The following is a 27804-nucleotide window of genomic DNA, read 5'->3' as shown; positions in this document are numbered from 1 at the left end:
GGGAACATTAGGACCTCAAAAATCTTGGTAACACAAGGGTATGGGCTCTCCTAGACCCTAAAAATCCAAGGGGCAGGGATTTTGGGCACTCCCAGAGCACAAAATATTGGAAAAGAAGGTTTGGACCCTCCCAGACTCCATCAAAATCCTGGGAACAGTGGGGTTTGGGCACTCTCAGACCCTCAAAATACTAGGAAAAGGGGGTTTGGACAAATGTCAGCCTCCTGAACCCCTATAAACAGGGGGGTTTGAGCTCTCCCAGATCCAAAAAAAATCCTGGAAAAGAGAAGTTTAGGTACTCCCAGGGCCCCAAAATTGTGAAAACAGAAGGGTTTGGGCACACCCAGATCCCAAAATTTTAGAATGGAGGGGTTAGGACACTCCCAGACCCTAAAACTCCTGAGAACAGGGGGTTCAAACACTCCCAGACTCCCAAAATCTCATGAACAGAGGGTTATTGGGCACACCCGGCATCCCAGACCCTCATTACCACCTATCCACGACACTCCAAACCCCATCCCCAGCAATCCGGGAACCCCCAAAACCCACCTTGAACCCCCCAAGGCCCGGGCAGGGTCAGCAGCAGCAGCCAATGGGAGCGAGTGCTGCTGGCGCGTCATCAGCTGCCGGGCAGACCCGACCGGAACGGAGCCCTCCCTGAGCTCAACCAATCAGAGAGCGCCCTCAACTCATTTTGGGGACCCGTGGGAGCTGCGGGAGCCCTGGCTGGGCATTTTTGGTGGGCCCTGAGCTCCCCCCTCCCCCGCAGCCCACGGACCCCCCCGAACCCCCCAGCCCCGGGGCTGCCGCGGGGGCCCCCAACGGCCCTCAGCCAATCCCAAAGCGCCCACGCCGCCCGCGCCCAATCCCAGCGCGCCGCGCTGATGACTCATCAGTCGCCGGGAAGACGCCTCGAAAAAAGGGCCCCAACTGCGCCCTCAGCCAAGCCCAGCGCGCCCCAAACCCCCCAAAACGGCGCCGCCCGGCTGGTTTGGGGCTGTCAGCAGCTGTCCGGCGCTGGGCATGGAGCGTGTGCGGGGAGCTGGGGCCGTGCTGGCGGTGCTGGTGGTGCTGGGAGCCCCCCCGGCTGCGGGCGAGGAGCTGTCGGGTGAGCGGGGGGTGGGAAATGGGGGGCAAGAGGGGAGAAAAGACGGGGTGGGAGCCCCAAAGTGAGTGGGAGGGGGGTCGGAAGGCCCGGAGTGAGTGGGAGGGGGGTGGGAGCCCCAAAGTGAGGTTGGGGGGTTCTGGGGATTGTGGGGCCGGTGGGAAAGGGGTGGGAGAGGGGGGCAAAGGGGTGTGGGAGAGCAGGCAGAGGGGTGCCCTGGGGGTCTCTGGGTGTCCCTTGAGCCCTGGAGCGCTTCCCTGCGGCTCTGGGGGGGGGGGGGGATCGGCACTGGGGGGGTCCCCAACCCCCCTGTCCATCCCCGGGGGGCTGATGGGGGGTTCCCCCCCAGCCAACAGCCGGTGCTGGGGCGTCCGTGGGGCAGACTGGAGTGGGAAAGGGGGGTTCGGGGTGGCCCCCTGACCTCCCACCCTGTGGTGGAGGGGATGATGGGGGGGACGGGGCACCCCCTGACCCGTGTCCTGCACACACAGGGGTGTTCCAGTTGTTCTCTCCGAGCGAGTGTCACTTCATCAACGGCACCGAGCGGGTGAGGCTCGTGGACAGGTACATCTACAACCGGGAGCAGCTCCTGCACTTCGACAGCGATGTGGGGGTCTATGTGGGGGACACCCCGTTTGGGGAGATCCAGGCCAGGTACTTCAACAGCAACCCAGAAATCATTGAGCGTAAACGGGCTGAGGTGGACACGTTCTGCCGGCACAACTACGAGGTGTACACTCCACCTGCTATGGAGAGGAGAGGTGAGCGTGGGGCACAGCGGGTCCCCTGGGCCCTCCCCCGGGAATGACTCTTGAGCCCCTCAAACCCTCACTGGGAATCACCCCAGACCCCACAGCCCTCCCTGTGCCCATCCCCTTGCCTTTTCCCCACTCCCAGTTCCTCCCAGTCCGTCCCAGTGTCTCCCAGTCCTTCCAATGCTCCCTAGTCACTCCCAGTCCATTCCAGTTTTTCTGAGTCCATCCCAGTCCATCCCAGTCTCTCCCAGCGCCCCCCCGCGTCTCCACCCCGCTGGGGCCACCGAGCTCCCGCCCCTCAGCCAATCCCAGCGCGTCCCTCTGATGACGCTCCAGTTGCCAGGCAGACCCAAACCAAAGACTTCCCTCACCACGACTCAGCCTCCCAGTCCCCATCGCTTCCTTCCCAGTCCACACCAGTCACTCCCAGTCCACACCAGTCACTCCCAGTCCCTCTCACCCAACTCCCAGTCCCTCTCAGTCCATTCCCAGTCGTTCTCACTTCACTCCCACATCTCCCAACTCTCTCCCCAGTGCCCCCCCAGCCCAGCCCCTTCTACCCCACTCTCTTCCCAGTCCCTCCCACTGCCATCCCAGTCCCTCCCACTGCCATCCAAGGCCTCTGCCTTCCCTCCCAGTGCCCCCCAGCTCAGCCCAGTGTCTCCCCCGTCCCTCCCAGTACCCCCCAGCGTGTCCATCTCGCTGGTGCCTTCGAGCTCCCAGCCCGGCCCCGGCTGCCTGCTCTGCTCCGTGATGGATTTCTACCCTGCGCCGGTGCAGGTGAGGTGGTTCCAGGATGGGCAGGAGCTGCCGGAGCACGTGGTGGCCACCGACGTGGTCCCCAACGGGGACTGGACCTACCAGGTGTTGGTGCTGCTGGAAATCCCCCCCCGGCGCGGGGTCACCTACAGCTGCCAGGTGGAGCACGTCAGCCTGGAGCACCCCCTCAGCCGGCACTGGGGTACGGCCCGGCCCCCCAGCACCGGGGGCACACTGGCAGGGGGTCCAGGGGGCAAAGGGGGAAACTGGGGGCGACTGGGAGGGGGTTTGGTGGGTGCTGGGGGTGATGGGAGGGGGGTTGGAGGGTCCTAAAGGGGCTGGGAGGGGCTGGGTGGGATCCCTGCAGGGGCTGGGAAGGGACTGGCAGGAGGTTGGAGGGACCCCCGGGTGGGCTGGGGGAGAGCGGGTCGGGCTCTGTGGGGTGCCGGGGGGTGCGTGGGAGGAGGTTTTGGGGGTGCTGACCCCCCCGGCTCCCCCCAGAGATGCCACCGGACACCGTCCGCAGCAAGATCCTGGTGGGGGTCGGGGGCTTCGTCTTGGGCTTGGTCTTCCTGGCGCTGGGGCTCGGCTTCTACCTGCGGGAGAAGGTAAAGGAGGGTCCCCAAATGGGGGTCGTGTCTCCCCCCTTGCTCTCCCACAGCCTCTGGGCCCCCCCTGCCCCCCCAGCCCCTTTGCTCTCACCCCCTTTTCTCTCCCCACAGAGCTCCTGAGCCGCCGGTGGTTGCAGCCCCTCCCCGTGGCCTCGGGCCCAGCCGGGACCCCCCAAACCCTGCGCTGATTTTGGGGGCGTCACCTTCCCCCCTTCCCTGCATTTCTTCCCACACTAACCAGCTGTTCCCAGTGTTCCCAATAAAGCTTCTCAGTGCTCTGCAGTCCTGGTTGCTGGGGAGAAGTGGGGGCTGCAAAAATCCAGGGAATATGGGGTTTTGGGCACTCCCAGAGCAACATAATCTTGGGAAGAGGTGCTTTGGGCACTCCCAGTCCCAAAACATCCCAGGATCAGGTGGGTTGGGGCACTCCCAGACCCCAAAGTACTGGAACATAGGGGCTTTGACACTCAGACTCCAGAAATCCAGGGGAAAGGGGGGTCTGCACAAATGTCATCCTCTCAAAACCCCATGAACAGGGGGGTTTGGGTTTTCCCAGCTGCTCCAAAAAATCCTGGAAAAGTGAGGTTTAGGTACTTCCATACCATGGAAACTGCAAGAATGGGGGGCTTTGGGGACTCCCAGAACTAGAAAATGATGATGAAAGGTGGTTTGGGCACATCCAGAGCCCTAACCACCATAACCAGAGGGCACATCCAGAGCCCTCTGTGCTTCTGAGAGCACAGAGGTTTAGGCAGATCCCCAAAAACCCAATGGGGTTTGGGGACTCCCAGACTCTCAAATCTTAGAAAAGAGGGGTTTAGGCACTATCAGTGTCTGAAAAACACAGGAACAGGGGCGTTGTAACATTCAGATCTCAAAATTCTTTGAAACATGGGGGTATGGGCTCTCTTAGACCCTAAAAACCCCAGGGACAAGGGGGTTGGGGCACTCCCAGAGCTCTAAATACTGGAAAAGAGGAGACTGGACACTCCTAGATCCTAAAACTCCTTGGAACAGGGGGGTTTGGGCACTCCCAGACCCATAAAATCCTGGAGAAAGGTGGTTTGGACACACCCAGACTCTGAAAATCCTCAGAACACGGGGGTTTGGGCAATGTTAGCCTATCAATAAACCAGGAACAGGGGCGTTGGGGTTGTCCCAGAACCACAAAATCCTGGAAAAGAGGGTGTTGTTTACTCCCAGACCCCTAAATTTGTGCGAACGGGGGGAGTTGGGCACTCCCAGTTCCTCAAATCTTATAAAAGAGCAGTTTGGGCAACATCAGCATCTAAAAAACACGGGAACAGGGGGTTGGGGACATTCAGACCCCAAAAATCTTGAGAACACGGGATTATTGGCTCTTCTAGACCTAAAAAATCCGAGGCACACGGGGGTTCGATCAACCCCAGACTCCAAATTATCGGAAAAGAGGGGTTTGGACACGCCCCTAACGGCCCTCAGCCAATCCCGAAGCGCCTACGCCGACCCCGCCCAATCCCAGCTCGCCGCGCTGATGACTCATCAGTCGCCGGGAAGACCAGGCTCCAACACGGCCCCAAACCGTCGCCGGGCTTTGCCCACAGCCAATCAGAGCGCACCCAAAAACCCCCAAAAAGGACCCGCCCGGCTGGTTTTGGGCTGTCAGCAGCTGTCCGGCGCTGGGCATGGAGCGTGTGCGGGGAGCTGGGGCCGTGCTGGCGGTGCTGGTGGTGCTGGGAGCCCCCCCGGCTGCGGGCGAGGAGCTGTCGGGTGAGCGGGGGGGGGGAAAGGGGGTCGGGTGGGAAATGGGGGGAAAGAGGGGAGAAAAGAGGGGGTGGGAGCCCCAAAGTGAGTGCGAGGGGGGTCGGAAGGCCCGGAGTGAGTGGGAGGGGGGTGGGAGCCCCAAAGTGAGGGCGGGGGGGTCTGGGGATTGTGGGGACGGTGGGAAAGGGGTGGGAGAGGAAGGAAAGGGGGTGTGGGAGAGCCGGTAGAGGGGTGCCCTGGGGGTCCCTGGGTGTCCCTTGAGCCCTGGATCAGTTCCCTGGGGCTCTGGGGTGGTGGGATCCGCATTGGGGGGGGCCCCAAACCCCCCTGTCCATCCCCTGGGGGCTGATGGGGGGGTTCTCCCCCAGCCAAGAGCCGGTGCTGGGGCGTCCGTGGGGCAGAGGAGGGGTTGGAAAGGGGGGTCCGGGGTGGCCCCCTGAGCTCCCACCCTGCTGTGGGGGGCTGTGGGATGATGGGGGGGACGGGGCACCCCCTGACCCATGTCCTGCACACACAGGGGTGTTCCAGAGGATCACAAAACGCGAGTGTCACTTTATCAACGGCACCGAGCGGGTGAGGCTCCTGGAGAGATACATCTACAACCGGGAGCAGCTCCTGCACTTCGACAGCGATGTGGGGGTCCATGTGGAGGACACCCCGCATGGGGAGAAGTTTGCCAGGAGCTTGAACAGCCAAAAGGAATATATGGAGTTCACACGGTCAGCTGTGGACTGGTACTGCCGGCACAACTACAGGGTCGTCACCCTGTTCACCGTGGAGAGGAGAGGTGAGCTGGGGCAGAGCGGGTCCCCTCGGCCCCTGCCCCGGGAATGACCCTGGAGCCCCTCAAACCCTCCCTCGGAATCACCCCAGACCCCTCAGCCCTCCCTGTGTCGGTCCCCTTGCCTTTTGTCCTCTCCCAGTCCATCCCAATCCATCCCAGTCCATCCCAGTCTCTCCCAGTGCCCCCCCCGTCTCCACCCTGCTGCGGCCACCGAGCTCCCGCCCCTCAGCCAATCCCAGCGCGTCTCTGTGATGACGCTCCAGTTGCCAGGCAGACCCAAACCAAAGAGTTCCCTCCCCAGGACTCAGCCTCTGAGTCCCTCTCGCTTCCTTCCCAGTCCATACCAGCCATTCCCAGTCCCTCTCACTCCACTCTAAGACCCTCTCAGTCCATTCCCAGTCGTTTTCACTTCACTCCCACATCTCCCAACTCTCTCCCCAGTGTCCCCCCAGTCCAGCCCCTTCTACCCCACTCTCTTCCCAGTCCCTCCCACTGCCATCCCAGTCCCTCCCACTGCCATCCCAGTCCCTCCCACTGCCATCCCAGTCCCTCCCACTGCCATCCCAATCCCTACCAATGTCCTACAAGCCCTCTCCCCTCCCTCCCAGTGCCCCCCAGCTCAGCCCAGTGTCTCCCCCATCCCTGCCAGTGCCCCCCAGCGTGTCCATCTCCTTGGTGCCGTCGAGCTCCCAGCCCGGCCCCGGCCGCCTGCTCTGCTCCGTGATGGATTTCTACCCTGCGCCGGTGCAGGTGAGGTGGTTCCAGGATGGGCAGGAGCTGCCGGAGCACGTGGTGGCCACCGACGTGGTCCCCAACGGGGACTGGAGCTACCAGGTGCTGGTGCTGCTGGAAATCCCCCCCCGGCGCGGGGTCACCTACAGCTGCCAGGTGGAGCACGTCAGCCTGGAGCACCCCCTCAGCCGGCACTGGGGTACGGCCCGGCCCCCCCAGCCCCGGGGGCACACTGGCAGGGGGGCTGGGGGCTCAGGGGGACAATGGGGGCAATTGGGAGGGAGACTGGGGGGGAATAGGAAGGGCTCGAGGGTGGTGGAGAGGCTGAGAAGGAGGTTGGTGGGTGTTGGGAGGGCTTGAGAGGGGCTTTGGGGAATCCTGGGAGCAGCTGGGAGGGAGTTTGGGGGAGCCTGGGCGGGACAGGAGGGAGGCTGGGGGGGCTTGTCATGACTGGAAGGGGATCTGAGAAGTGGTGGGGGGTCTGGGAAGGGACTAGAAGGGGTTCTGGGGTGTCCTCGGCGTGATGGGAGGGGGTTTGGAGGGTCCTAAAGGGGCTGGGAGGGGCTTTGTGGAATCCCCAAAGGGACTGGGAAGGGACTAGCAGGAGGTCTCAGGTGGTACTGGGTGGGCTGGGAGAGACGAGGATGGGGTTTGTGGAGTCCTAGGTGGTGTCTGGGAGGTTTTAGGGGTGCTGACCCCCCCGGTTCCCCCCAGAGATGCCACCGGACACCGTCCGCAGCAAGATCCTGGTGGGGGTCGGGGGCTTCGTCTTTGGCTTGGTCTTCCTGGTGCTGGGGCTCGGCTTCTACCTGCGGGAGAAGGTAAAGGGGGGTCCCCGGGGGTCGTGTCCCCCTTTCCCAGAGCTTGTGTGCCCCCCCCTACCCCCCCACCCCGCTCTCACCCCCTTTTCTCTCCCCACAGAGCTCCTGAGCCGCCGGCGGCCGCAGCCCCTCCCCGTGGCCTCGGGCCCAGCTGGGACCCCCCAGTCCAGCCCCACACTGAATTTGGGGGGTCGTGTGTCCCCCCTGTTGCTGCTGTATTTTGGTGCTGAAAAATTCTCCAGAGCAGTTAATTAGGGGTGAGATAAGAAAGGGTTTATTTGCCAAGGCTAAGATGTTACAAGACCCGCGCAGGCCGTGCCTGAGAGGTTACGTTTTATAACACCATCCATCCAATCCCAGATGTGTCCACCCTGTGGCCTTTACTCTGGTCCCCCCCGGGTCGGCCCCCTTCAAATGAGTCTGGGGTGTATTTCGGGACCCCCCATTCATCCCATCTTCACCATCATCAGAGTACAAAGGGTACATAGTTACCTAATTCTTGACCGTATTCTGTGGTTTAGGCCTTGATATGCTGTTCTGCCAACAATCTAGGCCTTGCCTTGACAAAAGACTAAACATTTCTATTGGATTTGGGGCTATGAGTGATATCGGGAGGATAGAATGGGGGAAGAGGGTTAAGGAATGTATGAACAAGGGTGCTAGAGAGAGGGAAAGGAACAAGGGACAAAAAGGGGGAGGGGAGGTTGCTGCTTTTAAAATCTACTTCCACTACTTATAAAACTTACAAGTCTTACAAATATTAGAAAAATAAAAAAACATTAGGGGCTTAAGGCATCAGTCCCCCCTTAGAGACTGGACAAAACCCAAAGGTCTTGTCCAATCTCTACTACCTACACCTACAACAACTATAAAACGGTGCATGCAGTGAGCTATTACACTAACACTAAGTATATACAATACTAAAATAAACAGTTGTTTCATCCATGTCCAGTTCGGTAACCATGAGGTGAGTTTGTGGAGGACATCTCCTAAACCTAGGGAGACATCATCCAGAGATATCTGATGAAAAATTTTGGTTTGATTTCGAATTGCGGCCAAATCATTATTAATTCTACCAGTCTGGTCTATGTAAGAACAGTAGCTGGTATTGATGACTTTACACACACCTCCCTGTGAGGCTAGCAAAAAATTGAGGGCCATTCTGTTTTGTATTACCACACGAGACAAGCTTTGGAACTGTTCTTTCAGGGTTTCAATTGCATCCAGAGTGTGATCTTGTATGTTTTCCATAACAGCCGAAATATTTACAATTGCCTTTTCCAATTCACTCACTCCTAGAGATGGGATTAAAGCTCTGACTATGCTGTGGAAAATCGTAGGGCGCTCAATGAGGGGATTGCTAGTTCTTTTCACTCTTTTTGGATAGGGTTTTTCCCATTCCTGTTCATCAACTGGGTCGAGAATTGTTATATTTGGAATCACTGCCCCCAGGGCACAGGCCCAATCTTTATCAAGAGGCAAAACTTTCCAGGCTTCCTTTTCACAAATCCAATACCATCCTGAACCCTGGGGAGGAATTAATCTCAAAGGGAACTGTGCCATCCCTGCAACGATTTCTGGGTTTATTTCTTCTTTTAAATTGTTTTTATCACAGTAGGGAGGGAGAATGATTTTTCCTGTAGCGTTTATGATCATACAGGGAACAACATCCTGATTAGAAAGTACATTACTTAGGGCCACCGGATAATAGGCCTCTGTAACTGGCTTCCAGGTCCCTGGGAAATTCATCATGGACTTACTGAAGTTTGTCTCATTTAGTAAAATGCCAATTAGGGGCCACTCTCTATTCTCATCATCAATTGCTGGTACTTGAGTACAAATCCAGCATTCCGTTTTCCGGAGAATTTTAGATACATTTTGGACTAGGGCCACATGCAATTTTTGGTCCCAAACTCGGTTCATAGTTACCGGTTGCATGAACAGAATGCACAGAACAAGCAGTCTATTCCACATCCTCCTCGTCGGTGTCTGGTTCTCTCTGGTTGGTTGTTCCAGGAGCTGATGCTCTCTTGACTCTGGACTAGTGGAACCAGGATTCTCTGCCAGCAACTTTGACGGAGGTGAGGGAAGTCAGCAGGACTTGGTATGGTCCTCTCCACTTGGCTCTCAAGGGGCCACTGTTCCACCACTTGACGTAGACCCAGTCTCCTGGCTGGAATGGGTGAGCAGGGGTGTCCAGTCCTATGGGTCTGGATAGCTCGATGACCTTCTGCAGCTTCTGCAAAGTAGAGCCTAAAGCAATCAAATATTTTTGTAAATCGGCTCTCCCCCTTAAGTGTACATCCCCTGGTACGTGTGGTGCCTGACATGGTCTTCCATATAATATTTCATAGGGGTTATGTTATCCCTCCGCCTCGGCTGGATACGAATTCTCAGCAGAGCTAGTGGCAAAGCCTGAACCCAGGACATAGATGTTTCCTGACAAATTTTACTAATCTGCATTTTCAAGGTGCCATTCATTCGTTCAACTTTGCCACTAGCCTGAGGTCTGTAGGGGGTATGTAGGTCCCAGATAATTCCCAGGATGCGGCATACTTCCTTTACTACTGTCGCAATAAAATGTGTTCCTCTATCTGATGCCATTCCTAGAGGAACCCCAAACCTTGGAATTATGTGGTTTAGTAAAGCTTTTACCACTTCCCTTGCTGTGTTAGTGCGACAGGGGTATGCTTCAGGCCATCCACTGAAAGTGTCAACCAGTACAAGGATGTATTTGTTACCCCCATGGTGGTAACTCAGCAAAATCTATTTGCCAGTAATCTCTGGGTTGGTCTCCAGCTTTTGTTACCCCTAGTACCACTCTCTTTGATGTATCTGGATTGTTTCGTTTGCAGATCTCACACTTACCTACCGCAGACTGCACAGCTTCGGTCATACTTGTTCCTATTACTGTTTTCTTTAGATGTTTCAGGAGGTTTTCCGTTCCCCAATGGGTAGCCTCATGTTCCTGTTGAGCTATTTCCCTGAGGAGTGGTGGTGGGACTACAACCTGTCCAGTACGGGTAACAGCCCACCCCCCTTCTTTGATTTCAGTTTTCAGTGATTTAATTAGCTGATTGTCTCTCTCATCATACTTAGGGGTGTGTTTTGTCAAATCAATTTGTTTTTGTGGCACTACTGCCAAGATACCTTTTTCTGCAGCCCTTTTTGCTGCTTGATCAGCAAACTGATTTCCCAACTCGGGAATTGTTTTCCCCTTCTGGTGGGCCCTACAATGCATAATAGCTACCTCCTCTGGTTTCCAAATACTCTGCAGGAGTGCATGGATTTGGTCTGCATGCTTGACTCCACTGCCTTGGGCTGTCAGTAGTCCTCTCTCCTTCCAGACGGCTCCGTGGGCATGTACAACACTAAATGCATATTTTGAGTCAGTCCAGATATTTACCTTCTTTCCTTCACTCAGTTCCAAGGCTCTTGTCAGTGCGATTAATTCTGCCTTTTGGGATGACACATCTGCTGACAAGGCTTTTGCCTCGATCACTTCGTCTCTGGTTGTCACTGCATACCCTGTGTAGCATTTACCATCCCGCATGAAGCTGCTTCCGTCTGTATACAGTTCCCAGTCTGCGTTTTCCAGGGGCTCATCCTTCAGGTCTGGTCTGCTGGAGTGAGTCTCCTCTATAGTCTGCAAACAGTCATGCTCGGGGACACTGTCAGTTAGTGTTGAAGACAGAAACATAGCTGGATTTACAACAGATGTTGTTTTTAGGGTAACATCGTCCTGTTCCAGCAACACAACCTGGTACTTAAGCATTCTGCTGGGGGACAGCCAGTGGCCTCCCTTTTGCTCAAGCACGGCTTGAACTGCATGGGGCACATACACAGTGATGTGCTGCCCAAGGGTGAGCTTCCGGGCCTCTTCAATCAGGATAACAGTTGCTGCGACAGCTCGCAGGCACCCCGGCCACCCTTGGCTAACACTGCCCAGCTGTTTGGAGAAATAAGCCACAGCTCTTCGTTGGCTTCCCAGAGTTTGTGATAATACCCCCAGAGCAACATTTAACTGCTCGTGTGTGAACAGTTCAAACGGTTTAGTCAAATCTGGTAGTCCTAGTGCTGGAGCTGACATCAAGGACTGTTTCAGTGGTTTGAACACATCTCTGGTCTCATCTGTCCATGTTACAACTCCCTCTTTGGCCGTTTTCAGGGCTTCATACAGAGGTTTGACTAGCAACCCATAGTTAGCTATCCACAGCCGACACCATCCTACCATTCCCAGGAAAGCCTGCCTCTCCCGTACAGTGTGGGGCTCTGGGGGACGGCAAATGGCCTCTTTTCAGTCTGTACTGAGCCGCCGATGCCCACGATAGATCTCAAGTCCCAGGCAGATGACTATCTCCTTGGCTATCTGTGCCTTCTCTCTCGAGACCCGATACCCACTTAGTCCCAAAAAGTTCAAGAGACTTACAGTGAGCTCGATGCATTGGTCCCGGCTTTTGGCTGCAATTAAGATGTCGTCAGCATACTGCAGGACAACTCCTTCTTGCTGCTGTCTTCTCCAGTCCTCCAGTTCCTTTGCCAACTGATTTCCAAAAAGCGTTGGACTGTTCTTAAAGCCTTGTGGAAGAACTCTCCAGGTTAGTTGCGTTTTTCTCCCTGTCTCAGGATTTTCCCACTCAAAGGCAAAAATCTCCTGGCTATCTTTGTGTACAGGAATGCAGAAAAAGGCATCTTTAAGGTCGAGTACAGTGAACCATCCTAAATCCTCTGTCAATGTGGTTAACAGTGTATAGGGGTTGGCTACCACTGGGTAAATGTCCTCAGTTATTCTATTGATGGCCCTAAGATCTTGGACTAGCCGATAGCTTTTGCCATCAGCCTTTCTCACGGGTAGAATGGGGGTATTAAATCTGGATTCACATTCTACTAGTAAACCAAATTTAAGGAACTTTTCAATTATAGGTGCTAGGCCTTTTCGGCTTTCTAATTTCAAAGGATATTGTTTCTGCCTTACCGGGGCTGCTCCTGGCCTGAGTGCGATGCTTACTGGTTCAGCTTGCTTTGATTTCCCAGGGTACTCGCTGGCCCAGACTAAAGGTATGACAGCATTTTCAACTTCTGCAGGGATCTCTCCATGATTTTCCTGTATAAAGAAAGCAGCTGCGGGCAGAGGGGCCACAGAGAGCGGTCCGGGACCACGGGGGAAGCCGAGGAGGAGATGAGGGGGGTCCTCGCCTCCGTGGGGACGACAAGGAAGGCAGGCAGCACACTCCCACGGGAACTCACCGCTGTCTCAAGTGGCGGGGACTCACTGCAGTCTCAGGCGGTGGTGTCTCAAAAAAACTCCTCCACCTCTCCCGCGGGCAAGCAAAACTCTCCGATGAAACACAGCAGCTCCGGCGGGAGGGACAGTCAGGCAGGTCGAAGCCAGCAGGACAAGAGGCCGAACTCCCCAGAATTAACAGCCAAAAAACAAGCTAGACCTCCGGCCCGCCTCCCCAACAAAATACCTGCCTGCACCCAGGGAGCCAGTCACAGCACTCTGCCTCTCACCTTTCCCACCAGCGCCCAGCCCCCCGCCTACCTCTCCTCTTTCTCCAGTGGGTCCATTACCCTAGGTTGGCTACATCTTTTGTAATGCTAATGACCTCCCTTCCCCCTGCTCATTCCCTTTCTTTCCCTTGGAGTGAGGGCAGGGGAAGAAAAATTCCCCCTGAGTTCCTAATCTATAACAGTCAGAATAACAATTTCATGAAATAATACAATAAGTACAATTATACAGACAAACAGTTGGTTTTAACCCACAAACCCCAAATGTATAACCCAACACCCTGGGGCATGGACAGAGTGGTGTTTGTTAGGCCCCCTGGGCCCAAAGTAAAGGGAGAGGGGGAAAAAACCTGTTGGTGAGAGTGGTGGTGCAGTCTGGTCAAGAGTGGTGGTTGCAGTTGGGTCGAGAGTGGTGATCTGCAGTCTGGTTGACAGTGGTGGTCACAGTCTGATTGAAAAGTGGTGGTTGCAGTCTGGTTGAAGAGACATCGGTGACATCACAGGGACATCAGGGACATCACAGGGACAGGAGTGACATCACAGAGACAGCAGTGACGTCACAGACACAGCAGTCACATCACAGGCACAGCAGTGACTGTTATGACCCCCCCAGGAAAGAGGTGGGGGGGTAACTCAGGTTTTATCAATAATTCCCTTGGGCTGGATTAAAGTGAAACGACACTGAATAATCGGTGTCTGAAAACAGATTGACAAGGTTTATTTGAACAATTTTGTATCAACAGGTATGCCAGCATTTTGGGGGCTGTCATATAACAAGGCCAACCTTTCAGGGGAGGAGCAAAATGCATAGGGGAGAGAAAGACAGGGTAAGAGTAAGGGAGAGCAAGAAAGAAGAAAAGATGAGAGTGGTAAAAACGTAAATAGTCACCGCCCACTGGATCCAGCCATGTAAAAAGCAATGGTCTGGATCCGCAGGCGGTGGGGGGAGAAGAAGGAAAAATCCCCCCCAAACCCCCAAAGTCACCAGTCAATATCCATATCCTTTGCACCTCCCCAAGGCGGGGAGTTGTTTCCATAGGGGGGTGTCCCCCTTTTTGGCGCGGAGTTCATGTGGAGGGCGTGGTAAACTCGGCTCTTCCCGCCTTTTGGGGGCTTGACATCTTCTGCACTGGAGGAGGGGGGATGGACCCAGCTGCCCATCAGAAAGTCAAAAGCCTGCAGAAGTCTCTTAGAATGCAGAAATCATTAACTGTTCCAGTCTCTGACACTCCCCCAGACCAGCGCTCGTGGGGAGATCTCTGCTCTCAACCTCCAGCAGTGACCTTGGGGGGTCCCCAGCCAAGGCAGGAATCTCCACACACCCCCAAGAAGGGTTCTGTTGGAAGAACCTGCCCCTGGGAAAGGGGACTGACCCTTTCTGGTAGAAACCCAGGGACTGACAGGCCTTGGACTCCAGGGGTTCCCTCACCATCAGGGGCTTCATTTGGGGTGAAACCAGTCTGGGGTCCAACATCTCCTGCCTTGGCCTGGCCCCCTCTCAGCTCAGCACTGACCCCTTTGCAAATGGGGCATTGTCTTGGTGCCATTGCAGGGGGATGTCCTGCCCCAGTGTCCCAGTGTTCCTTTAATTCCCAGAGGCCCTGCAGTGTCCCAGTGGCCCCTTGATTCCATGACCTTCGGAAACACCTCAGGGTTCCTTTGGTTCCATGAGGCCCCCATGTCCCAAAGGCCCCTGGATTCCAGGAATTCCGCAGTGTCACAAGGTTCCTTTTTTTCCATAGGGCCCTGCAGTGTCCCAGTTGTGCCTTGATTCCAGGAGTATCCAAATTCTCCCGGGGTTCCTTTGGTTTCAGGAGGTCCCGCAGTGTCCCAGCGGCCCCTTCATTCCAGGCAGGCCCAGGGAGACGAAGCCAAAGACGGAGCCCCGACCCCGTCAGCATCTTGGGGGCGGGGGGGCAGGACCTGGGAAATGGTTGGGATGGACTGGGATGGACTGGGATGGACTGGGACACCAGGATACACCGGGACCAGGACTGGGACCCAGCAGGACCCCCCGGGAGCAGGATCTGAGCACACTGGGACCCTCCAGGACCAGAACTGGGGCAACAGGGATCATACTGGGAGCAACTGGGACCACACTGAGGGCTACTGGGAGCAACTGGAGGCCACATAGGATATAGTGGGAGTGCTTTGGCGTCACTGGGATCCTACTGGTGGAAACTGAAATGTTACTGGGGCATCTGGGAGTGACTGGGAAGGACTAGGAGCATGCTGAGGGCTCTACTGGGATATACTGGGAGTGTCTGCAACCATGGTGGGGGTGAATGGGACCATACTGGGAGTGACTGGGACTACATGAAGGGGAATTAGGACCAGGCTGGGGGCAACTGGAAGGAACTGTGAGTGACTGGATCTACAATAGAAGCAACTGGCATTGACTGGGACTGTCAGGAGGGAGGACTAGGATCATACTTGGAGTGACTGGATCTGTGCTAGGGGCAACTGGGAGCAACTGGGACCATGATGGGGACAACTGGGATCATCCTGGGATCACGGTGGGAGAAGCTTGGCCCATGCTGGGAGCAACTGAGACCACACTGAGGGTGACTGGGGTCATCCTGGGATGATAGCAGGAGTGAGTGGGATCATGCAGGAGGTGATTGGGATCATACTGGGAGCAACTGGGAGTGCACTGGGGATGACTGGAAGTGGCTGTGAGCAACTGGGATCATGCTGGAAGCTTCTGGGGGCAACAGGGAATGAGTGGGACCACATGGAGGAAACTGGGAGCAACTGGGAGAGACCAGGAGTGACTGGGATCATCCTGGGACTGACTGGGCGCTGAATGCGAAAAATCGGTCCGAGAAACTGCTCAGAGACTTTTTTATCTTTAAGCAGCAAGGTATTTGTTTATTCAACGTTGGGAGCAAGCCAGCTGGCGCTGGACAAACTTGCTCGAAGGCTTCACACAAAATCAGCATTTTTATACAATCTTCAGCTGGGATTAAATGCATATTCAAGTGATTACAACATCTATCGATGCATATTAATAACAGGCGGAGTAGAGGTGGAGCTCAGGCGGGGCTTGGGGCGGTGTTTCTCTTGGCCCTCAATCCTAAGGGTACTTCCACTCTTCCTCCATGGCTCTGGGGGTTTCAACTCATCTTCCTCAGCTTGACCTTCCTTCTCTTCCATTCTTCTTGACCCGCTCACTGAAGCTTGGAAAAAGCCCTGGCTCCCGGCCTATTCCTTCTATTCCAATGTCTCCCTGATCCTGCTGTCTCTCTAATTTATCCCCTCGAGGCCTAGGACATGTTCCTGTACTATTCTCTGAAGCTTTGCTCCAGTCAGTAGAACAGAACGAGCACAGATGCTCTTGGATGTTGGTAGCTTGTTAGCAGGCCCCAATTTCTTAGTTAACTCTTTAGGGCCTGGCCTCCTGTTTCCCCAGGGACACAGCCCGGGCCCGGCTGTTCCCATTCCCATTCCACGGGTTTGCATTCCTGTTCCAGGTGTTCCCATCCCGTTCTAGTTGTTCCCATCCCATTCCAGGTGTTCCCATTCCCATTCCATGTGTTCCAATTCCCATTCCAGGTGTTCCATCCCATTCTAGGTGTCTCCATTCCCATTCCTATTGTCCCTCCTCCCGTTCCTGGTGTTCACATCCCACTTCTGTTTTCCCCATTCCCAGTTCTTGGTGTTCCCATTCATATTCCAGGTGTCTCCATTCCCATTCCTATTGTCCCCATTTCCATTCCAGGTGTTCCCATCCCACCTCTGTTTTCCCTATTCCCATTCCTGTTGTCTCCATTCCCTTCCAGAAGTCCCCATGCCAATTCCTGGTGTGCTCAGTCTGCTCCCAATGTTCCCATTCCCATTCCTGGTGTCCCCAAACTGCTCCCAATGTTCCCATTCCCATTCCAGGTGTCCCCATTCCAATTCCTGGTGTCCCCAGTCTACTCCCAATGTTCCCATTCCCATTCCAGGTGTTCCCATTCCAATTCCAGGTGTTCCCATTCCCATTCCTGGTGTCCCCAACCTGCTCCCAATGTTCCCATTCCCAATTTTCCGATTCCCAGTCCAGGTGTCCCCATTCCCATTCCTGATGTCCCCATTCCCATTCCGGGTGTCCCCATTTCCATTCCAGGTGTCTCCACTCCCATTCCAGGTGTTCCCATTGCAATTCCTGGTGTCCCCATTTCCATTCCAGGTGTTCCCATTCCCATTCCAGGTGTTCCCACTCCAGGTGTCCCCATTTCCATTCCAGGTGTTCCCATTCCCATTATTGGTGTTCCCATTCCAGGTGTCCCCATTTCCATTCCAGGTGTTCCCATTCCAGGTGTCCCCATTTCCATTCCAGGTGTTCCCATTCCAGGTGTTCCCATTCCCATTCCTGGTGTTCCCATTCCATGTGTCTCCATTCCAATTCCAGGTGTTCCCATTTCCATTCCAGGTGTTTCCATTCCCATTCCTGGTGTCCCCATTTCCATTCCAGGTGTTCCCATTCCCATTCCTGGTGTTCCCATTCCAGGTGTCTCCACTCCAATTCCAGGTGTTTCCATTTCCATTCCAGGTGTTCCCATTCCAGGTGTCTCCATTCCAATTCCAGGTGTTCCCATTCCCATTCCTGGTGTTCCCATTTCCATTCCAGGTGTTCCCATTCCTTTTGTCCCCATTCCCATTCCTGGTGTCCCCATTCCCATTCCAGGTGTTCCCATTCCCATTCCAGGTGTTCCCATTCCAGGTGTCTCCATTCCAATTCCAGTTGTTCCCATTCCCATTCCAGGTGTTCCCATTCCCATTCCTGGTGTCCCCATTTCCATTCCAGGTGTTCCCATTCCCATTCCTGGTGTTCCCACTCCAGGTGTTCCCATTTCCATTCCTGGTGTTCCCATCCCATTACTATTGTCCCCATCCCATTCCTGATGTCCCCATTCCCATTCCAGGCATTCTCATTCCCTTTCCAGGTGTTCCATCCCATTCTAGGTGTCACCGCTGTCATTTTACCTGCTGGTTTACCTTTAAACCAGCACACCAGGTCTGTGCCCAGCGGGGGTCCCTGTGGATCATCCAACGCGGGTCCTCCCATGGCTGATGGAGTTGGAGCAGCGGCCGAAGCTCTTCCCGCAGTCGGGGCACTCGGGGCTTCTCTTACCGGTGGGTCCGTTGGTGGGAGGTCAAGGCAGAGCTGTCCCTGAAGCTCTTCCCACACTCCCCACACTTGTGAGGCCTCTCCCTGATGTGGATGCGAAGGTGGGTGTAGAGGGTGGAGCTGTCCCACATTCCCTACACGTGTAGGGCTGTTCCCCAGTGGGGATGTGCTGGTGGCTGAGCAGCTTGGTGCTTGTGCTGAAGCTCTTCCCACATTCCAAGCACTTGTAGGGCCATTCCCTGGTGTGGATGCAACGGTGTTTGCAAAGGCTGGAGCTGTCCCTGAAGCTCTTCCCACACTCCGCACACGTGTAGGGCCGTTCCCACTGTGGATCATCTGGTGTTGGAGCAGGTGGGAGCTCCGTTTGAAGCTCTTCCCACACTCCCCACACGTGTAGCGCTGTTCCCCAGTGTGGATGCGACGGTGGTTGCGAAGGGTGGAGCGGTCATTGAAGCTCTTCCCACATTCCCCACACGTGTAGGGCCGTTCCCCACTGTGGATCATCTGGTGTCGGTGCAGGGCGGAGATCTGATTGAAGCTCTTCCCACATTCCTCACACATGTAGGGCCTTTCTCCACTGTGGATGCGACGGTGGTTGTGGAGGGCAGAGCTGTGCCTGAAGCTCTTCCCACACTCACCACACGTGTAGGGCCGTTCCCCACTGTGGATGCGACGGTGGGTGTGGAGGTTGGATCTATGCCTAAAGCTTTTCCCACACTCCTCACACCTGTAGGGCCGTTCTTCACTGTGGATGCGCTGGTGGCTGAGGAGGCTGGATCTCTTGCTGAAGCTCTTCCCACATTCCAAGCACCTGAAGGGTTTCTCCCTGCTGGGAGGCTGCTCAGGGACCACCAGCTCGCAGCTCCGCCTCAAGCTCCGGCCGCCTTCCCGGCACACGCTGGCTCTTTCCTCCTCACAGCCCCCTGGGCTGGCTTTGGAGCCCCTCCTGCGGGGGCATCTCCGGCCCTTTTCCTCCCCGCTGCCTTCCTGCGCCGGGGAGCCCTTCAAAACGGCCTCTCCCACCAGGCTCTGCCGCCGGGATTTGTCCTCCGCGCTCTCCGGCCTCACCTCGGGGCCTGGGGCAGGAACCAACAAGGACACGCAGGGGATTTGCCTCCGGCCCACAGGGAAGCCCAAGGACATCCCCCCAACTCCGGCCCCGGCAGGACAGCCACAAAAGACAAAAGACCCACCCAAAGGGGCACTGACTTCCTCCTCACCTGCCTGGGGGGCCCAAGGCATCTTCCTCTTCCTCGCAGCCTCCTCCTCCATCCGCCCAAGCTTTGGGAAGCAGAAATCCTGATGGGAAGGGGGGAAACAAGGGGTGAGCGTGTTGCCTTGGGGGTTCCTCCTGCCCAAGTCCAGCTCTAGGACTCACCGGGCATCTTGTGCCCATAAAAACCCCCCAAAACACCAACAATCAGCCCAAAAACCCCTCGCAGGTGTTCCCCCTCTCTGCTCTCTGGGGTTAGGGGGGTCCCCCCTGTCTGGTCTGATGGCACTTCTGCCTGCATTGGGGGTCCCCCTTCTCTGGGCTGCTGGGGGTCCCGCGGCTCCAGGGGGTTCCCACTCTCCGGGGTCCCCTTTAGAGTTGCCAGGGGGGTCCCAGGGCTCACTTCTCCCCACTCTGCCTCCCGGGGCCGGCCGGCCCTCCTCTCTCGGCTCCCACCCTCGCAAACCTCTTGGCGCTCTCGGCTCCCACCCCGCCTCAAGGCCCCCCCTCCTCTCCACACTCCAAGGCCTTCCCCCTCTCCGGGACCCCTGCTTAAGGGGCCCGGCGCTCCCTCTCTGCTCCCCCCCCTCCAGCATTCCGGGGGTCCCCCAGCTCCGGGATCGCCCCTCTCCGCTCTCCCCACTCCGCGGCTACCGGGGTTCCCCCCCGGCTCTCACGGGGGCCCCCAAACCGCTCTCGCCCCCCCCGCCATTGCCCAGCCACCGCCAGGACCTTTTGGCTGCTCTTCTTTGTGCTCCCGCTCGGCTCCTCCCTCGGCTGGGCCGCCGCTTTTGGCGGGTTTCCTCCTCCGGGATCCGCCCCCTGCAGCCCTTCCCCCCCTGGACCAGCTATCTTGGGCCCCCCTTGGGCTCTCCTTGCCCAATAAGTCTGATTATACAGACAAACCATTTGGTTTTCTCCCACAAAACCCAAATGTATAACCCAGCACCCTGGGACATGAACAAAGTGGTTTTCCTTGGTTCCCTCCCCGAGTCCAAAGTAAAGGGAGAGGGGAAAAAAACCTGCTGGTGGGAGAACTGTTGCAGTCTGGTCAAAAGTGGTGATTGCAGTCCAGTTGAGGGTGGTGGTCTCAGTCTGGTTGAGAGTGGTGAGCTGCAGCCTTCCTCTCGATCCCACGAGTGGTGGAAAGGTTCTGAAACTCCAGGTTTATATATTCTCCAGTTCAGGCAGGAATGGTCAGTGATTCCCTCAGAGTGGGGAATTCCATAAAAGGATGCTCAGTTTGCTCCCTCAGTGCGGGGAATTCCATAAAAGGATATGAGGATTCTCAAAGCGGGGAATTCCATAAAAGGATATGAGGACAGGAACACCTCCCCCACCTTGCAGGCCCCCCCCCCCCCCCCGACAACAGTTCCTGGGAAAATGGCATGGAAGGCCATAGAATACACACTTTTGGGCTACACCCATCCAGTGAGGAATCGGTCCCAGCTGTTCTAACTAGGACAGGATTCCAGAGTGGGATCAGGTGGAATTGTTGACTGGGATCACGGCTGGATTCTGGAGTGGGATTGGCCTGGGATGGATGGAGTGGGATTGGGGTGGGATGGACAGAGCAGGATCAGGAGGGAATCCGCAGCAGTTCCTACTCTCCCTGGGCTCCACAGCCAGATCCATCCCCTGGGATGGGAACAGGGACATGGTGACTCCTTTCCCCGCTCTCATCCCAGCAGGAATCATGGCCTGAGCGATCCCAGAGCTGGATCCACCCCTTCCCTCTCCCTGTGGAAAGGCAGGAGCTGCTGGCAGAGCTCATCCCGCTGCTCCCACCCACCCCGGCCCCCCTGTGGCTCTTCCCGATGGATCAACTTCCTACTTTTTCATGTGTGAAACCCAGGACCACAATTATTCCTGAGGCTTTAATTTGGGTGTGAAAATCTCCTGCTTTGGGCAAGAAATCCTGGCTCCCTCCTCCGGCATCCGGCAGTTCCTCTATGGGAACCAGGAATGGGAATGGAGACATTGAGGACAGGGATGGGCACACTAGGGACAGGCTGGGGCCACCAGGATTTGGAATGGGGACATTGGGACTGGGATGGGGACATTGGGGACAGGGATGGGGACACTGGGAGTAGGTTGTAGACATCAGGAATGGAAATGTGAACACCAGGAGACAATGGGGAAAGGGATGGGGACACCAGTAGCAGGATGGGATGACCAAGAGAAGGTTGGGGACGCTGGAACAGGCTGGGGTCATCAGGAATGGGATGGAGATGCCAGAAATAGCAATGGAGACATTGGGAGCAGGTTGGGGACAGCAGGAAATGGGAGTGGGGACACACGGAAATGGGAATGCGGAAAACAGAGCTGGGATGAGAACATCAGGAATGGTGACACCAGGAATGGGAATGGGGAAAACAGAATTGGGTTGGGAACTCAAAGAATGGGAATGGGGACACCAGGAATGGGAATGGGGACACCAGGAATGGGAATGGGGACCTGGAGGACCACGTTGGGGACACTGGGAACAGCCTGGGGAGAGCAGGAACTGGGATGGCAACACCAGGAAAGGGAACGGGGACATCGGCAGCAGGTTGGAGACACCAGGGACTGGGAATGGGGACATCAGGAATGGGATGGGAACACTGGGAATAGGAACACCAGGAATGGGAACACCAGGAATGGAGTGGGAACATGAGGGACCAGGATGGGGACACTGGGGACTGATGGAGAGGAGCAGAGACCCCAGACTCACCTAAACCCCTCCCAGAACTGAGGGCCAAGAGACGCTCCGCCTGAGCTCCGCCCGAGCTTTGCCCATTATTAATATGCATAGATAGATGTTGTGATCAGATGAATATAATTTATCATATTTAATCATATATGAAAATTGTATAAAAACCCCGATATTGTGTGAAACTCTCGACGTCGGCAATAAATCCCTTTGCTGCTCAAAGATCCAAAGTCTCTGAGCAGTTCTTCGGACTGGGTTTTTCAGCATCACAGAGGCAAAGGCACAAACTGAGGGATCCCCTCAGAGGGCAACATTCTCACCAAAGCTCTCCTCTCAGCTTCCTTTACACTGAACTCTGACTGCAGGGACCTCCTTCCCACTCTGCTGATGCTTCTCAGGTTCTGAACCACCCGGAAAAAAAACCCAAATGCCAAGGGATGTGCTTAGATTCACCAAGGATACAGCCCACCAGAATTAACATCTGATTCACACTGGCAGGAAAATGCTCAACTTACTCATCGTCCCTCCGGTGCCAAAGGTCCCCCCACCGCTTGCATCCCACCTGGAAAGAACAAGACGCTCACAGAACGACCTTTGAAGAGAAGTGCCTGTCACAACTGCAAGGAGGGATGCAGAACAATCTCACGTGGGGGATATTCTCTGCTCTGCCCTGCAGACCCTTGTGCTGGGGTCAAAACACAGCCTCTCTGCTTCCCTCTCCTGAGGGACTTGTTCTTAGACATCCCTTTCCCCTCCCGGCCATTCCCAAGCCTGGACCCGGCTCTCAGCCCCTCTCTGGCTCAGAGTCCTCAACTTCTCTTGCAGAGAGCTGGGCCTGTCAACCCAGCTGCCAAAAGCACGGCCCTTGGGCTGCCTCGGAGGTTCCTGCAGTCGCCCCAGGCCCTGCCCAAGGCCCTCCCATCAGGGGCTGGGCCCTGGGGGCCGGGGGAGAACCCACCCGCGGCTTGGCCCTTCTTGCCCAGCCCTGCTCTGGCCCAGCCTCCTCCCCCTGCACACTCCCCACTGCCACAGCCTGCGCTGGGGCAGCATTTCCTTCCTGGGCCCTTTCCAGCTGCCCTCATGGGGACACTTCCATTTTCTGGGCCAGGCCCCAGAGGCAATCCCAGCCAGTCCTGCCCCTCGGCCCCAGCCCGGCTCACTGACTCCTGGGGGCCCCTGGAAGCCAAGAGCCAAAGGCCGACCCCCCCAGAGTGCAGCCCCACCATCTGCACTGGGGCCCCAGGGCTTCCCTTTCCCAAGCAGCCCCTGCAAAGCCTTGTCAGAGAGAAAATTGGGGGACGCGAGTCCTGGATGCTTTTGGGAAAGAGCTCTGAACATTTCTTGATTAATGGAAGGGGGTGACTTTTTTATTCTTGACCTTTCCAGTTCTCCATTTGGGGCAGGATGTCCTCTGGGCCAATGTTTTGTTCCCTTTGCAGTGAGTGCAGCCTCAGAGGGCTGAGCCCTCTCTGGCTGGGCTTGGCCTCTCCTGGAGAGACTCAGGCCTGGCTGGGCTGCCCCAGGCAGACGCTGCAGGAAGAAGAGCTCAGGCCGCCTGGGTCTGGTGTCCCTGGGGCTCAGCCTGTGCCCCATTGCTGGGCAGGGGCTGAGCCCCACCTCTGCCTGGGGGCCTTGGCCAAAGGGCTGCCAAGGAAGAGGCCCAGGAGCCTTGGGGCCTGCCCAGCTTTCCTCCTCCCTGGGGGCTCTCAGTCCTCCCCTGACACCGTGTGGGCCCAAGGCCTTGCTGGCTTCGGGCTCACGGCCCGCCGGCACCATCCCAGCGGCCTGACCCCCCTCCTTCCCCTCTCTCCAGCCTCTCCTGCCTTTTCTGGCAAGGGGCCATCCAAGGCAAACCCCGGTTCTCAGCAATGGCACCTGTGGCACGGCTGCAAGGCTCCAGTGGGCCAGGCAAGAGCAGGAGCACCGAGAGCCTGAGGAGCCAGGAGATGCCCTGGCTGGGCATGGTGCTGCTGCGGGACGAGCTGACACCTCTGCACAGTCTCTGCCCGTCCCTGCCAGCCGACTTCTGCCCAGGCTCTGGGCACGGGGACGCAGCACTGACACTTTTCAGCCCCCGCGCTGTTCCACAGAGGCTGTGATGTCACAAGGCCCTTGCCTGGCAGCCAGGAGATGGGCAAGGCAAGGCAAGGACGGAGCCTCTGAGCCACCAGCACGCTGTCCCCAAAGGCTGGGGTGGCACAGAAGCCCAGAGTCCCTGAGCTTGGCAGAGACTTGTGAGATCAACCGGCGTCCAGCCTACGCCCCATCCCCAGCACGTCAAGCAGAGCACGGCACTCAGTGCCATGGCCAGTCTTTGCTTAAACACCTCCAGGGACGGTGACTCCACCACCTCCCTGGGCAGCCCATTTCAATACCTAATCCCTCTTTCTCTCCAAAAAGTCCTGCTCCTGTCCCTGACAAACAGCCCCTGACAGGCAGGTCCTCGTGTCCTCTTGTCCTATCGCCTGTTGCCTCGGAGAAGGGGCTGACCCCCACCTGGCTCCAGCCTCCTGTCAGGAAGTTGTGGACAGGGAGAAGGTCAGCCCCGAGCCTCCTCTTCTCCAGGCTGGAGAAGCCCAGCTCCCTCAGCTGCTCCTCACAGGCCATGCACTGCAGACCCTTGCCCAGCTCCATTGCCCTGCTCTCCACCCACTCCAGCCCCTCAAGGTTCTCCCTGAATTGAGGGGCCCAGAGCTGGACACGGCACTCCAGGGGTGGCCTCACCAGTGCCCAGTCCAGCAGAAGAATCCCTGCCCTGCTCCTGCTGCCACACTCTTTCTGATCCAGGCCAGCCTGCCCTTGGCCTTCTTGCCCACCCGGGCACCCGCTGGCTCAGGTTCAACCTCTGTCCACCAGCACCCCCAGGGCCTCTCCCATGGGGACCCTTTGCAGCTCCTCTGCCCCCGGCCTGGAGCTGCAGGGGGTTATTGTGGCCACAGGCCCCAAAGGCACCAAAGGCACTCTTGAACCTCATGCCCACGGTCTCGGCCCAGAGGTCCAACCTGTCCAGGTCCCTCTGCACAGCCTTCCTGCCCTCCAGCACATCCACACTGCAAGCCAGCTTGGGGTCCTCTGCCAATTTGCTCCTGGAAGACTCAATGCCCTCCTGCAGATCCCCACGAAAAATAGGCAACAGGACTGGGCCTGTTACCCAACAAGTTCTAGTGCTTGACAAAGGAGCCCACCCAGCAGTGGGGAGAAACTGCTGGCAGGAGATTGAATGGGGGCAAGAGACAATGGATGATGGACAAGTTCTGGCCCATGGCCATTTGTTAGAAAAACAAAGGAAAAGTTTAAGGCCTGCCATATTTCAGTGGTCAGAGACCTGGTAGAGAAATCTATTTTTGAGACCTGGACACCAAGAAGGCAGAATGTCTAAACCACAAAGACCCTTAGAGAAACCAAAGACAAAGACAAAACTAACACAGACAGTTACTGAGGCTCTCCCTATCTCGGGAAAATACAAGAAAAGGACAAAAACTGTGGACTAAGCATCATGCAAAGTGAGAAATCGAGAGCCAATAGAAGAGAGAATAAGAATTCCTGCAGAGAACTGGTAAACCAATGGACAGGAATTCCTTTGTCTGCTAGAATGTAAAAAGAGTTTAAAGTTTTGAGAACTGATGTACAGGTGTTAGAGAGCAATTCCTGTGTCCCTTCAGCGCTGAATGAAGTAGGGTCACCTCTGGAACCCAACCAACTGCTCAGAGATTTTATTCCCCGGCTTTCGCTGACGGTTTCTGGGGACCCAGATGAGACAAAGCAGCGCCGACAGGGCAGAGCAGAGGAATCGTTGGCCCTGCAGCATGTACCAAAGGAGTTTTGGGGAGATCTTCCAGTTCCCTGGTCTGGAGAGTTCACCACGCCTTCTTTTGTGGGAAAAAGAACAGGCCATGAATGCTGGGTACTTGATTTTAAGGCCTTTTGCCTGCACATAAGGCACAGCAATGGGAAGGACGCAGCGTGAGGCTGAGAGGTTTCTGTCCTGGTTTGTGGGCTTGGGTGAGATTGGGCCAGAATTACAGGACACCTGTAAAATCTGGGCTTTGAGAAAGGTTGGGGAGGGTTGGGAAAGGTGTTAAAAGGGTGGTTTTGCCTTAGGTGTTAAACATGGGAGCGGGTCTATCTTCCCAATTCCCAAGAGAAGAGATCCCAGAAAGCTCCCCTGCAGATTGTGTTTTAAGGAACAGGAGAAGAGACCGAGGGTAAGGGGTTTCTTTCCTGGAGGGAAGGGCTGTCGTTCACTTGCAGGAGCCCTGCGCTGAAATTGCCAGTCTGGCTGCCCAAACTGAACACAGCTGAAGATTCCTGCCAGACAAAAAGGGACAGGGCAGAAAGCTCTTGCTGCCCATGGAGTGCCCAGGGTGGCCCCCCAACTGCATGTGAAACCCAAAGGTTCCAGGCTTTCTTTCCTGGGGGAAAGGCCGTGACATCCCAAAGAGTCCCGTGGCAGACAGGTGGGGCTGCACTGTGGGGGGGTGAGGTGTTGGTTCTTTGGTTTCCAGGGGCTATTCCAGAATGGAGAGGACAGACCGTGACATCACAAAGGAGCCCATGGCACAGGGTTGGGCTGCACTAGGGGCTGTGAGACATTGGTTTTTTGGTTTCCAGCAGCCATTCTGGAATGGAGGGGACAGGCTTTGACATCACAAGAGGGTCCATGGCACAAAGGTGGGGCTTCACTTTGGGGTTGTAGGGCATTGGTTCTTTGGTTGCCAGGGCCCATTCTGGAATGGAGAGGACAGGCTGTGACACCACAAAGGAGTCCTTGGCACACGGATGGGGTTGAACTGTCACATGGTGGGGGCTTGGTTCTTTGGTTTCCAGAGGCTATCCTGGAATGGAGAGGATAGGCCAGAATGGATAGGACAACAAAAGGGCCCAAAGCACATGGGTTGGTCTGCACTATGGTGTGGGGTGTTGGTTCTTTGGTTGCCAGGGCCTATTCTGGAGTGGAGAGGACAGGCTGTGGCAAGAAGTGCCTGTCAGAACTGCAAAGACGGACGCACAAGAATCTTCTGTGGGCATATTCTCTGCTCTGCCCTGCAGACCCTTGTGCTGGGGTCAAAACTCAGCCTCTCTGCTTCCCTCTCCTAAGGGACTTGTTCTTAGACATCCCTTTCCCCTACGCTCCTTTCAAAAGCCCTCCTGGCAATTCCCAAGCCTGTACCCAGCTCTCATCCCCTCTCTGTCCTCTTCCCAATCCCCTGGTCAATCCCAACATCTCAGGACAGGGATCCCAGTTGCTTGGCTGCACTCCCACCTAGTTCCATATGCTGGGCCATGATATCCCAGCACTGGAGCAGCCAGGTCAGCAGGGGCTCTCCCAGCTGGAGGCTGAAATCTTTTCACATCTCTCACAGCTCAGCCGGGGATGGGGATCTGGTGATTACCTCTGGCCCTGCCTCTTGCTCCTGTTCTGAGGGTTCTGCTTCCCCTTCTTCCCTCAGTAACTGAGCTGATTTGGTCTTGGATTTCTTCTGTAGAGGGGCAGCTGCTACTGGCACAGGTTGTTCCTCTGCAGTTTGAGTGGCCACGGCACCTCTTGGTCTCCTTTCCTCTTCCTCCCCCTGAGGGCACTGGGTCTTAGTTAAACAAGATTACAACTTAGAAATTAAGAGACTTCAGGTGGAAGTGCGGAAAAGGAAAAGAAACAGCTTTTTATTAACAAAATGTGAATAAACAACAAATGGTGCAACCAAAAATTTCAGAAGAAACAAAACAAATTCCCAAATCCCCAGGTGGGGGGAGAAACTGTCCCGGCAGTTCAAAGCTCTCTCAGCCCCGTGTGCTCGCAGCCAGCAGTGAAGGAGTCCCTTTTCCCAGGGCAGTCCCCAAAGCAGAACACCTCGCTCCCAGATGGGTCGGGCTCTCTCTCTCTCTCTCTCTCTCTCGGTCACTCTCCACGAGGTGTCCCGTGGGGAAAAAACTTCCTCTCAGGAAAAGAGAACAAGGTGGCCAAAAT

At 56.2% G+C, this 27804-nt stretch overlaps 3 protein-coding genes across 4 annotated transcripts in view; 2 read left to right on the top strand and 1 right to left on the bottom strand.

Moving 5' to 3' along the window:
* Nucleotides 1-27804, bottom strand: part of LOC127464165 (uncharacterized) — a 348813-nt gene that overhangs the window by 210383 nt on the left and 110626 nt on the right. The window lies entirely within an intron of this gene.
* The window catches only part of LOC127464161 (zinc finger protein 501-like), a gene marked incomplete at its 3' end in the record, with an annotated part of 84187 nt that overhangs the window by 33127 nt on the left and 23256 nt on the right, over nucleotides 1-27804 (top strand).
* On the top strand, nucleotides 785-7458 carry LOC127464167 (class II histocompatibility antigen, B-L beta chain-like). 2 transcript variants are annotated; one of them, XM_051774365.1, is made up of 6 exons: nucleotides 785-1108; nucleotides 1597-1866; nucleotides 2540-2724; nucleotides 6592-6688; nucleotides 7204-7310; nucleotides 7411-7458. In XM_051774365.1, exons 1-6 carry the CDS (start codon nucleotides 1024-1026, stop codon nucleotides 7417-7419), a joined length of 753 nt encoding a protein of 250 aa, XP_051630325.1. In that variant the 5' UTR covers nucleotides 785-1023; the 3' UTR covers nucleotides 7420-7458. The 2 variants fall into 2 exon arrangements, with proteins under 2 accessions (XP_051630325.1, XP_051630326.1); XM_051774366.1 differs by lacking the exons at nucleotides 6592-6688; nucleotides 7204-7310 and adding an exon at nucleotides 3121-3227 and having other exon boundaries at nucleotides 2540-2821.

This window comes from Manacus candei, unplaced genomic scaffold, assembly GCF_025592945.1.
Source record: "Manacus candei isolate 608988 ecotype Guabito, Panama unplaced genomic scaffold, ASM2559294v1 h1tg000197l, whole genome shotgun sequence".
Lineage (NCBI taxonomy): Eukaryota > Metazoa > Chordata > Aves > Passeriformes > Pipridae > Manacus > Manacus candei.
This window is presented reverse-complemented; position numbering and strand designations above follow the sequence as displayed.

What these genes read in the sequence shown, in the direction of transcription:
- LOC127464167 (XM_051774365.1), top strand. Translation starts at nt 1,024, where the DNA reads ATGGAGCGTGTGCGGGGAGCTGGGGCCGTGCTGGCGGTGCTGGTGGTG. An exon ending in ACCTGCTATGGAGAGGAGAG is followed by an intron (nt 1,867 to 2,539) that starts GTGAGCGTGGGG and finishes CGTCCCTCCCAG; the next exon opens with TACCCCCCAGCGTGTCCATC. An exon ending in CCCCCTCAGCCGGCACTGGG is followed by an intron (nt 6,689 to 7,203) that starts GTACGGCCCGGC and finishes GGTTCCCCCCAG; the next exon opens with AGATGCCACCGGACACCGTC.